The 13,600-nt window shown below is 29.3% G+C and overlaps 1 protein-coding gene across 1 annotated transcript; it reads left to right on the forward strand.

Moving 5' to 3' along the window:
• Positions 1-5,652: 5,652 nt before the first annotated feature.
• On the forward strand, positions 5,653-7,325 carry LOC7467094 (ethylene-responsive transcription factor ERF061). Its single transcript, XM_024608431.2, has one exon. It carries the CDS (start codon positions 6,012-6,014, stop codon positions 6,957-6,959), a length of 948 nt encoding a protein of 315 aa, XP_024464199.1. The 5' UTR covers positions 5,653-6,011; the 3' UTR covers positions 6,960-7,325.
• The last annotated feature ends 6,275 nt before the right edge of the window (positions 7,326-13,600 follow it).

The following is a 13,600-nucleotide window of genomic DNA, read 5'->3' on the forward strand; positions in this document are numbered from 1 at the left end:
AGATCTAAAAAGGACGGAAAGGTACCGTACATAACATGAAGATTAGGAGAACACTATTGAGAACTTTTTTAAAAAATAAATTAATGTGAATATTCAGTTAATTTGCATGTGTCTCAATTAATTTTATGAATTCTGAAATTAATAATTATATAAATCTTTAGTAGTTCTAAAATTTATAGGACTCGAACGGGTAACTTTTAAAATTTAAATTTAAAATTTAAACAATTAAACTATATAATTCAGAGTTATTATTAGGGATCTTCAGGGTTAGTATTGAGGATTTGACTTGGGGGAAATGGTTAGGTTGGTTCACATGCACATAACTTTATTTGTGGCCTTTGAAGATGTGTGTCCTTTCACGAGCTTTGTCTTCATAGCTCTGTATCACTCGTCTTTCGATCATACCTTTACGTTTTTAATGCACCATAGTCCCATTTTGGATGTAGATTCTGTAGCTTTCTGAGCTGACGACCCTTCTGAAGGGAAGGTCTTTCTAGCCTCATTCGATCTGTGCACCTCCTTGGCTCGGTTTCTTGTGGTCTCTCACGCTTCCATATCTAGCCAGTATGACTAAAATGGCTGGTGTCTTAATATCGGCTTGTTTAGCTGTGTATTTATATCCCATTCAACTTGAGTCTCAATGCTAACTATGCATACTGAATTATGTATCAATATTGTTAAATATTTTTTATATATATATTTATGGAGGATTTATATCACTAAATAAAGTATCTTAAAAGATGTATTAAAATAATATTTAATAAAAACTCTATGACAAAACCGTTACTTTTCTTTTTTACCAATTTGTCTTGGTTTTGTTTCAAGATTGATTTCCACAAATTTTCCTTAGAAAGGTTGAATCTTTTTATTATTGTTGTTGTTATTTCATGTTTATTTAGTGTTTTTTTATTAAATAACATGACGTGTAAGTTACAGTTGGCATAATCTATTTATTTTTAATATATTATTTCAAAATAATTTATTTGATGATATAGGTGCTGTGTGAATATAAAAGTTATTTTATAAATCAAACATATTTAATGCTACATATACATGAATAACTAATATCAAAACTTAACGAAAGAAAGTTATTGGGTAAACGAGATAAATTTAGAGAACAAGGACTAATTGAACTAATTCAAACAACATAAAAATTGATAAACCAAATTAAAAACGCAAGTAAAAATAAGTTATTGACACAAACATGAGAATAAGTTTAATCTGGAAATTTCAATGCTCAATTTCTCACTAAAATCATCAAAACATGGCATTCTATGTATAACTTTGAATGTTTCTTTGTCTTTTCTTCGGGGGTTATAGGTTTTTTCTTTTTTTATATCTAAGTGGGAGGAAAACCTTTACAAACAACATTAATATTGATTGTTGATATCTCTTTACACGGCATTAATTGTTAATGTCAGTATCATGTGCTTATAAAAGAAGACTCTACATCAATTTATACACGATTTAATATTGAGATCATTTTTATTTTATTTTTAAAATTTTATTATCCTCGGGTTTTTTTCTGTCAAATTTTATTCCCATTTTTTTTTTTGCTGCTTTTTTTTTTGCAAGTTTCTTTTATTAATATTTTTATGTGATTTCATACTTTAAAATTAAATTTGTTAATAGTTAAGTTTTTTTATTAAACCCGGTCCAAGATTTCACAAGTTATAAATTTTAGATATTACACTATGTTAAGAGGGTCGTCTAGGTTTGTTTGGTTTTTTTTTTTTTTCCTTTTTTCTTATTTTTAATCTTTTATTTTTATTTTTTGGGTTTGATTCTATTGGGTTAACCCTATATAATTATTTTTAATTTCAACCATATTATTTTTTAATCTATAAATAATCTATCAAATTACAAATATTTTTTTAATTTCATCCTCTATGATTTTTTAATCTTTCAAATTTGGTACTCATTATTTTATTTACTATTTCTTTTACTTGTGATTTTTTTTAAAATTTCATCTTCCTTAACTGTTGTTTTTCTCTCAAATTTTATCATTTTTTCTAATGAGTTACAACAAGTTGATTATTTTGTTTGGTCCATGATTCAATGAGTTACGAGTTTTTAAAATTAGACTAGGTTTAAGAAGGTTCACTTTGTTTTCTTAGTTTTTTTTTAAGTTGATGTTTTTTTTTTTTTTTTTTTGAAGTCTTACTCTTTTTTTTATGGTTTTCCTCCTAGTAGATTAGTATTGGGTTATTTGATAATTTATATAGACTCATATACAGTTCTTTTTATTTATTTTTTCATTATTTTTTAGTTTATTTATTATTGTTGTTGTTTTTTCATATTATTTAAAGTGTCACTTGAATTGATGACGCGAAAATTAGATTTTTTTTAGCCTAACACTTTTTTACGTTAAAACAAGTTCTTGGGCCGCCTACAACATATGTAGTTATTAACTAAAGGTGCACACGAGGAGAGACAAAGGGAAAAAAGGGTAGCATATGCTAGCTCCATACAAGATATAATAGGCTCTCGATTAGTGTTTGTCCTTGTAGTTCAATTTATTTTTTAAAAATATCAAATTGATATTTTTATTTTTTTTAATGATTTTAATATACTAATAAAAAAAATTAAAACAAATTATTATAGTGTATTTATAACCAAAATAATATTTTTAAAAAGTATCTTACACCATATTACCAAATATCCAAAATTACTTGTAGATCCACTAAAAGACAAAAACAATTGATAAGTTATTACAACTAAGAAAAACAAATATCACAGTGTGTTTGTGCTAAGTAGCACAATCAATTAAAACTCAATAAATTGTGCTCCTTTCAATAGTTTAATTCTATACTACTAGGAGTAGTGCAACTCCTAAAAATTAGAAAAAAATTAAGATTGCGCTGTGGGGTGTGCCGCAACCTTCCCAATTTTGAATTACCTCATTTCGTGCCCATTTTGACACAAATGGGTATTTTATTCATTTGTCTCAAATTTTGCACCATTTAATGGTTGCGCTCCTTAAGAATTACCAAGCAGCATAATCTTTATATTTATTTATTCAGAACCTCTTTATTTTTTTTTAAGATTGCGCTACTAAACATCCAAGGTAATATATATATATATATATATATATATATATATATATATATATATATATATATATATATAACCAATTTTTCTATTTTTTTTTCTCAACTGGTTTATTAATTATTTTTGCTGCAGTGCTATTTAAGAGGAAAAAGGAAAATAATTCTTTTATTTGATAATTAATGAAGTAATTATTCTTAGACCAGATTGTAAATTGATTGAGACTAATTTTTTTTTAGCATCCCTTAATTATATCAATATGATATTCTCATGATAATTTAATAAATTCCAATCACTTACAACACTAGAATCATACATTATTGCTCTCATTTTGTGATATGTGCTATTTTTATGCTAGTTTTTACATATAAAAATAAATAAATTTAATTCTCTAATCAAATCAAACATATACTGATCACTTTAAATAAAAACAATTCAAGGAATTTACGAGAATTCTACTCACATGCTTTAAATTTAAAGTTGATAACTAAGAAATAGAATCATGATAGGGAAAAAGAGAGCAAAAGATCGTTCTTTTTTAACTTCTCCAAACATTTAATTCATTTTTTTTTCTTTACTTCCTAACATGTCAAGAGAGAGAGAGAGAAGAAAAGGAAAGAGCTTAGCCGGCTACAAAGCCGAGCAGAGCTTGAAGTGCAGCTTAGGATAGGAGTGCAGAGTGTATACTGGAATATAAAGAAAGGGCGAAAAAATTAAGGACAATTTATCCGGCACGAGTAGAAACAGAAAAGCAAAATGTCTTCGCGCTGCGAAAAGCCAAGACGCGTGGCAGAGAAGGCTTTAAATGTGTAAGACTTTTTAAATACACAGAAAGCTCTGACTTCTGTGTAATAAATAGAAAGGAAAGATTTTGAATTTTTCTTAGCTTTGGATTAATTTTTATTTTTATAATTTTAAATTGTTTTGATGTGTTAATATTTAAAATAAATTTTAAAAAATATAAAAATATATTATTTTGATGTATTTCTAAGTAAAAAGCATTTTAAAAATCAATTTCTATCCACCAGCATATAATAGGTTTGTGGGCATCTAATGAGATCACATGTAATTTTGAACTTTACAATTTGAAATTGTGATGTTTTGTTTTTAAAATTGTTTTTTATTTGAAAAAAATGTTAAATTAATAATTTTTAAATGTTTTAAATAATTTTAATGTACTGAAATTAAAAATAAATAAATTATTGTAATGTATTTTTAATTAAAAAATATTTTCAAGATACATGCTGGACTATTTTACCAAAAACACATTTAAATAGAATGCAATTTGAAGCCGCACCACAAAATCTCAAGTGGTGATCTAGAGTAACTTCACGTGCTTTTGACACATAATTCCTTGTTTATTTACTGCCTTGTATTTGCTTGAGATAGTTAAAAGCCTAGATTTCAACAATTCCTTTCTCGGTTGATATTGTTAAGTTTATTCATTAATTTCTTTTCTTTTCTTTTGTCTAATAATAATTAGATGTTTTGTCTAAATATTGTCGAACACGCCTCTTATACTATTTTTTTTTTTTTTTTTGGTTCTTTTCTTTTCTCGTACTCCGAGAACAAGTCACCCCCAACATTAAATGTACCATAAATCAATAAGCTAACCAGTGGAGTTTGGGGAGAACTTACATAACTCCTGTTGACCATATATATTTGTATATTTGTAGTATACAAAAATTTTAAAAACTTAATTAGTCTCACTTTTTGGTTAAATCAATGAAGATTTTTTTTTATATATAAAAAAAGGTCAATTTTTTTAGGTTTTTAACGCCTGTTTGGAATTATAGTAACGGTGACGGTTTAAAGTGTTTTTTTCTTAAAAATAATCAAAATAAATTTTTATTTTATTTTTTTAAAATTATTTTTAACATTAACATTATATATTTATTGTTTCAACTTCGAGGCGGAGACATGACGAATCACTCATGGTCAACCCCAATTTAATGTAAATATCACGACTTTACGATGTGTGGCATCTTTTTTCTTACAGTGGTGGTGCTGACAATAAGTTTTCCTTCTATTTTTTTTTTCTTTTTTTTTTCTCTTCTCCCTTTGAATTCTGCAGCCTTTTGTTTTTCTTCCTTTTAAGAGATTATTTTTTTCATTTCTCATAGTGGTGGTGGCTGTTTCTCCCCGTGGTGGCGTCAGCGACCGGTTTTTCTTCTTCTTCTTTTTTTTCTTTCTTTCTTTCTTTCTCTTGAATTCAGTAGCTTTTTGTTTTTTTTCCTCCAAGGGATTGATTTTTTTCCATTTATCAATTATAGTCCCTTGAGTTTTGATCTCTCAAGAAACAAAAAATTATAGTCCATTTATCAATCATGAATAAAATAAATATAAAAGGATCAAATGAAAAAAAAAAAAAAAAAGAAGCATTCCTGGAACCCGCAGCGTCAATGAGTCTGTTTCTACGGTAATTGAAATAGTGGATTGCCTAGCCCCATTAGTTTTTGTCAATACCATGAGTGCATTATTGTCATTACGGCATAGGCCAACCTTTACTTGGACTAAAATTTCAAAATATGAGGAATTTCATAGCTGTAAAATACGGTAAGGCCAAGGAAAGCCCTCAACTTTGCTCTGCAGCTATAAATACACCAACTTGGACCCAACCACAAACCACTCTAACCCAAAAACCTTCTTTGAAATACTTCCCCCAAAAAAATCCGACGCCCTCTTCTTCTCTCAAAGCCGAATTACTTTTGTTTCACCATCGCCAATCTGCTCTTCATCAAACACTTTACTATTCCGTTTGCCCATTAAAGCTCAAGCCTTAAGCTTTCTCTTCATCTCTCAAAACCCCTTCATTGTTTTCTAGCAAGACCGTTTCTTTTTTACTATGATCTCATTTTTCTTTTGAAAACCAATATTTTGAAGGAAAAGGGACGGTTTTTAGTGCCCATTTTACTTGTCTTTTATTTTCTCTCTGTTTTCCGTTCTAAAAGTTTCAGATAATCATGGAAAGAATGCAAGAAAACAACTTTTCTTTTGCATTTAACAACACAACTGATATTGGTTCCTCACTGTCACAACTTATATTGGCAGGAGGGACCAACACTTTGGATTCAATTTTCTCGTATTGCCAAGCAGCAAGTACTCTTACTAGTCCAGCTTTTGAGCCTTTAGGCTCTTCAGTCTATCTCCGCCAGAGAGATCTATTGCAAAAATTCAGTGAAGAAAACAGAACAAACACTTCCTTTTCTCACAATTGGCTAACAAACCCTCTTCAAAACCCTGGGCACACCAGCAATTATTTGGCTCCGATCAAGAAGAAACTATACAGAGGAGTCAGGCAGAGGCATTGGGGCAAATGGGTTGCTGAAATTAGACTCCCTCAAAACAGAATGAGAGTCTGGTTAGGTACGTATGACACAGCAGAAGCTGCAGCTTATGCTTATGATCGTGCAGCTTATAAACTTAGAGGTGAATATGCAAGATTGAATTTTCCAAATCTAAAAGATCCTACTGAGCTAGGATTTAAAGATTGTACTAGATTGGATGTTTTGAAGAGTACCGTAGATGCCAAGATTCAAGCAATTTGTCAGAAGGTTAAAAAAGAGAGGGCTAAAAAGAATGCAGGAAAGAAGAGCAATGTTAATGGTAAAAGCACAGAAAGTCAAAAACCAGTGAAGGTAGATTCAAATTCATCAACACCATCACCGTCGTCGTCGTCGTCGTCGTCGCCGCCGCCGCCGCCTTTGCTTTCGGGCAATAATTGGGGTTGTAGTGAATTGGTGTCGCCGGCTGTTTCTGAAGAGGCGCTTTGGAAGTGTGAGAGTTCTTCTCCTTCTGTGTCTACAGATTGTCCTGTAATGGTGCCGCAAGATTCGGAATTCGAAGGCTGTTCCCTTGCAAGAATGCCATCTTATGATCCTGAGTTAATTTGGGAGGTTCTTGCTAATTAAGTATCATTTCTGTTACCAATCTGAATTAGGGACGGATGATTATTAATTTGGAGAAACATTTGCTCTTTGTATCTCTGGATGTTTTCTTAGTGCAAAATGTAAATGGTAGTTGCTATCTAAGTATGCTATCTCTATGTACTGTCTTTGAGCTTGTTCTAGTTCAGGTAAAAAGAATTCTTAATATGGTTGTGTACTATTGTGGCCTTTGTTTTTGTATGAAGGCAATTTTAGGGCTATCTCTTGCCAGAGTACCAAAGTGGGTATTGTAAGAGAGAGTTTGGCATCTACTGTTGTTTATAGTAGCAGTTTTGTTATATGATTGTATTTTGAGTTTTGAATGGATTTTACAGTTTCCCCTTGTTGCTACTTTAGACAGTAACCCTCTTGCTAATAAAGAGAGGCTTCTTGTGGTTATAGTTCGGCCTCTTTGTTTCCTTGTGAAGGCATTTGTTGCATATTCCCGTGCTCCACAATTGGTTATTGCAAAGCCTGGGTAACATTAGTTGTTGCAAGTAACAAATTAGGGGTGTTTGTAGGATGCCACGAGTTGATTTTTAAAGTGTTTTTTATTTAAAAATATATTAAAATGTATATTGTTAAGTTTTTAAAATTTATTTTTGATATCAGCATATCAAAACATTCTAAAATTATTATATAAAAAAATTTGAAACAAAAAAAATTAAATTTTAACTAAAAAAACAACCTCATTACCTAGCAATTATATTTGTAGTTCTTTACTACTTTCCCTTGTCTTGCTCGATACTAATTTAGGTGCTTTTCAAATAATAATCGATGAAGTGAACCTTTACATGGATGAATAGGATTCAGGGATACAAATCAAAGGTGGAGTAGATTACCCATGTATTTGTATGATAAATTGTTCTTTTTTATATGATGAGGAGCTTGTCTTTTAAATGATTAAGAGGTATTGGATCGTTATTGAGAATAGCAGTCGAAGATAACTGTTATTCAGATAATGATTGTTTCAATAATTATCTCTGTATTTAATTAATATGTTTAGAAGGTCAATTTAAAGTTTTATGAAGACAAAATGATTAAGAAAAAATAATTCATGATAGTCATAACAAAGTTTTATTTTTAATTAATCCAGTAGTATCATTGAAAAAATTTCAACGAAATGATTTTAATTATGTTTCAAAAAACAATTAAGCATGGTCGTAATTTATTAGAGGTTTTGTTCGGGGTTATTTTAGAATTAATTACAATCTTATTTGGTGTTCTTTCAAGGTCTATCCTTGATCAACGCCTATTTTTATCACTAACACTAATATTCTGTTGGTTTATTCATTGACATTTAAATCACCGATTGAATTATTGACGGTTCCAAAATTATCGATGAACAATCACCGGTGACATATAATTTTTATTAGTAAATTTATCGGTGATATTTATACCAATAAAAAATATAGCTTTTACATTGAAAAAATATTACATGGTTGTAAATCAATTTTGTGATTGTGTTTAGAACATGATTAATTATCGACAAGAATTGCGAATAAATTTCAACTTTCGTCCAAAAAAAAGTGTCCCACGCACCTTATAAGGCAAAAGAATTAATATTCAACTTGTATAACAAGCCACGTAAATGGGTATGAATCCGTAAGTACATCCATTAATTTGTTGTGTTGGAACTTATAAAAACCTGAATATTCCGTTACAAATGGTATAGCATAATTTCGACGAAAAACATATATTTTATCTTAAAAAAGGGAAAAAATATTATTTATATTGTATCAAAACTGTCTCTTAACGATTACGAAATGTTGATTTATTTTACTTAATGCATCGTATACGTATCTTGTAAACCTGAATACACTACAGCATAGTATAATTTTTAAGTAGATATAGAAATTGCCTTGCACAAATCCATTTCTTGTGCTTTATTCTTGTTTCCCGTGATCCAGCTTGGGCCAGTAAGATACTAAGATTCATAATGCTTCAATAATGGAGTGAACTGATTGTAAGACAACGTACAATCTCCCAAAAAAAAAGAAAGTATCTGATAGGCAATGAGGATTTAAAAACTAAAAACTGCAACGACCAATAGGATGCATTAATGTCGTGAGACAACTCCGTACCAAACAAGGAAGAAAAAAGGAAGTCAGGGAGCCAAGTTTGATCGGATGAGAACACTTGGTTGGATCACAGGTACAGGAGATTTTAAAATTGCTTTGACAAATCAACAGGTACAGGAGATTTTAAATTTGTTTTGACAAATCAACAGGCACAGGGGAACTACGTGTCTCCGATGAGGCTAGAAATATATATCACCAGTTAACTGACGTGTTTTATCATGAAAACGAGCATGGCCACATTTTGTAGTTCATCTTCCATGCTTCTTAATGGCGAGAAGGTTGTTTGAGAAATAGCTATTTAAGAAACGACAGAACACATACACACATGCTAGTCCAGTCGCTGTTCAGAAATGACAACAAGATGTAAACACGGTTCTGTGCAGCATCATCCTTTGTGGCATCACATGGTAGTTGGATACCGGTGGAAAACGACGGCAAAACTTCAGTCAATAAAAAAACGAAATTTACACGAGTCCTTAGTTTGGCGGTGTGTTTTTTTTTTTTTTTTTTTTGGATCATGGAGATGAATTTAACTCAACATTTAAAAAGTTCGCCTGATAAAATCCTTAATTACCCATTAGAAAAAGAAGCTAAATCTTGAGATTGAAGAAAACGAACAAACTGTAATTGAGGTTGGCCTGGGACAATTGATCAGCTGCTTTCTATTCGGATATAAAGGAAGGCCCAGAAAGTAATAATTACCAAGAAAGGTATGCACATGCATTGGATGAACAATCACCCTGGAACTTCCAAGATGATGGAAATTAACTGGAGGGAGCTTCTTCAGATCATTGAAGCTGCATGCTGTGTGCGTCTGCAGGGGGTCACAAATATTCAATGAAAATTGATCTCTGAATATTTCTGATGAGCAAGCAATCGATGCAGCCAGCCGTTTTGATATATATATATATTTTGAGATAGCCTCACGCAAATAATTGAAATTCCAACTCAGAATCAATATGGTAAAATCTAGTGCGGTAGAGGGATTCAATTCACAACGGTTTGGTCTGTAGGAACAAGTAAACGGTTTGGTATCTGAATATTTCTTATGAGCGCGCAACTCTTGTAATTAATCTTAGTTATTTTTTAATTTTTTATTTTAAAAAATCATTTGATTGGAAATAACTTTTAATTTTAATTAAGAATTTGTTAATTACAGAATTGAGTCAAGTTTTGCTTTAATTAAAAGTCAATTTCTTTAAACTATTAACCTATTAAACTATAACTTTCCCAAATCGTTGTAAGGTAACTATCAACTGATCAAAGTAAAATAATTTTATAAATATCTAATAATTTTATATCTCTCTACTTTTGAAAATCTTTACACAAATGATCGAGTGCTGTAAATTAACTCACTTTCATTCAATCGATGGGCATTGGATGTCAATCTTACTGGTTCTAAATAAAGTTAATTTTGCGTATAACAAAACTGAAGAAATGAGGATTTTATAAATCCTAAAGTTATAGTTAAACTAATTAGAAAATTAAGGAATAAAAAAAAATCTAAAAGAATACCCTTTGTATCTAATTTGGGCACAAAATGACAACTAATTACAGCAAGATGATCCCCTATATAATCTTTGTATATAGTATTGGTTTGCTGTAATTTATGTATCATATTCGCTTGTAAAATCTGTGAATGTTCTAAATGATATAACAATCTAATATATGGTATCTCATTTCTTGAATATTTTGGTGAGATGTATAGTGTTTATCAATAGTCTTATTATATCTAGCATTGGTTTGCTATAATTTTTGTATCACCTCTTCTTGTACATCTTATGCATCCACAGTCATCTTCTTTCTGACAATATTATTTTTCTAAACCGGTCTAAGATCAAGTACATGTCTACTATATATATATAAAGTATAATTAAACAATTTATCGTCCCTATCAAAAGTAATGGTTTGAGAAACCTATGAAAACGAACAACTTCCTTAAAAAAGATTAGCAATTATAGAAACATCATTTATCTTATTATAAAGAATAAAATACTTCATCTTTGAAAACTTATCAACTAAAACAAACATAAGATCTATTCTCTTTGTATAGGATAATCCAAGCACGAAATCCATAGACAAACTCATATAAACCTATATTTTATGTTTGCTTTTTAGCGATTTCACAAATATAGTTTTTTTTTAAGGATGTTCATGAATATAGTTAGGTTGAGTCTGGATCCATAATTATATCCAACTCAACTTCTAATATTTTATAAATTATAAACTCGATCCATTCAATTTTTTTAAACCTAAACAAGTTAGATATATAAGGTCGGGTTAAATATTTTATAGATATTACAGATATTCATGGGTTGAATTTATATTACTAATTTTTATAGGTTCATATTTAGAGGCAAACCTACAACATAGAATATAGATGTCATTGCACCCCTAATATAAATCTAAAAGAAAACCTACTAACAAAAATTTAGAGTTGAAATGTTTCTAAATAAAATAAAAATAAAAGCTCAATCTATAAACTAACCGACGAGGTTTCCTTTATACTTAAAGTATTAATAATCTTATTTTAAGCCCCTCCTTTATGTATAATTTTAAATATAAATTGTTGAAGGTAAGTCACCCTCTCGTATGCAAATCATTACTAGTTCTTTTCTGACCATATGTACAAATTTTAGTGCTTTGTAATCAAAATACAACACAAATCTTTTTTCCATCAAATAATATTCTCATATCTTTAGAATCCTAAAAATAACATACTCATGAAAGAATCTTTTTTCCATTAATCTCTCCTCTTTTGTCTCTTGTAGGTGATTACTTTTTGCTGGCTTATAAAATTCAATAGCATACTCATTAAAGAATTTATTTTCGAGCGAACAATCTTCACATTATACCTGATAATACTTGAGAACATGGTTGAAACTGTATTTTTAAAAAATTTAAAAATATTTTTTTTATTTAAAATTTATTTTTTTATGTCTTTAGATTGTTTTGATGTGTTGATGTCAAAAATAATTTTTTAAAAATAAAAAATATTATTTTAATATATTTTTAAATTAAAAATATTTTAAACTATAATTATTACCATATTCTCAACTAACTTTTTTAATTTGAGTAAGGGTACATTAGGGGATTCTAATTGTACTTCTATCCTCTCTTTTTTTTACCTGTGGGTACCATTACTCATTGTAGTTCATGTACTTTGCATGTCTTTTAATTGGAAGAATAAAGTCAAATGGCATCTTTTTAAGTAAAGTTGGGATTACATGCAAGAAATAAACAGTGTGAGCGTGGATTGATTGGCACGAATTTATACTTATTTCCCCTACCTTGTGAGCGTTGCTGCGGCGAAGAACAGTCCAACTGGGATTTGTTTGTAATTATATTGGTAATGGTGATTTAAAGTATTTTTTATTTAAAAATAAATTAAAATAAAGTTTTTTTATAAAAAAAATTATTTTTATATTAACACATTAAAATAATCTAAAAATATAAAAAAAAATATTTTAAAAAAAAATTAAAAAAAATTAAAATTTTTAAAAATACAATTTATACCCGTTACCAAAGAAAGAAACGAATTTAACGTTTCCATGGAAAGAAAGCTCGTTATTTTCCCGCATCAACTATTTGAGTACTTAATTAAATCTAGAAAACAAATAAAAAATGTTTGCTTGCTAGCAAAGCTATCCCGAGGAATATTCCTGGGAATAAAAGGCTGCAAGTTGCATCAATTGGGATCTGAAATTATTGATATTATCCGGTCCTCTCTGAGCTTTTAAACACACTGAGCTACATCCTCTTCAAAAACTAGTTTAGAAACAGCTCTTAATTATAGAAGATTAGCATGCTTTCCATCTTATTATTCAAGGTCTAGCTCAAGATCAAGTGCTTCTTTTGTTTTAGATTCCCCCCATAAATGACATATCTTTAAATAAATGGAAAGAAGAATAATAAGTAAATTTAAGAATATCACTTAATCTAGTAATAATTATTATCCGGTTTGGTAGGTCAACCTGGTAACATGAGACTTGACTTTGAAATAAAAATTAGTTATTATTATATCCTTACCAAATCAAATACTTACTATTATTTAACACAAAATAAAAAAATATTTGATAAGATTATATATAACAAGTTAGTTTCAGATTGGATTTAATATTATTCATTATCTATCGAACGAGATAACTACCAAAAAAATATATGTATCAATTGAGATTGGTTTTGTCAATACACATTAAGTTCAAAATAAGTTATCATCCTTACCGAGTCCAGGAATAATAGATGAAATTTTTTAAAATTAAAATAATATTATTTTTATTTTTTTTCAAAAAAAACCAAATATTGGTTTTACTTAGGTACCCCCAACCCGAGTCTAGTATTTAGCTAGGTCAACTCTCCGGTCGGGTCTTATAGCTATGCACTTGGCTGTCAAATGAAAAGGGCAATAAATTCTTTAAGGACTAAAACGTTACGTCTTCAAAAAAGAGAGACTAAAATGTAGAAAGTACAAACAAAGGAAAACAACACTAAAAAATAGGCAACTTGCCTATTTATTACTTATTTATTTTTTTAAATAAATAAATA

This window comes from Populus trichocarpa, chromosome 1, assembly GCF_000002775.5.
Source record: "Populus trichocarpa isolate Nisqually-1 chromosome 1, P.trichocarpa_v4.1, whole genome shotgun sequence".
NCBI classification, from domain to species: domain Eukaryota; kingdom Viridiplantae; phylum Streptophyta; class Magnoliopsida; order Malpighiales; family Salicaceae; genus Populus; species Populus trichocarpa.

Excerpts from the sequence above, each read along its gene's own strand:
- LOC7467094 (XM_024608431.2), top strand. The coding sequence starts at position 6,012 with ATGGAAAGAATGCAAGAAAACAACTTTTCTTTTGCATTTAACAACACA.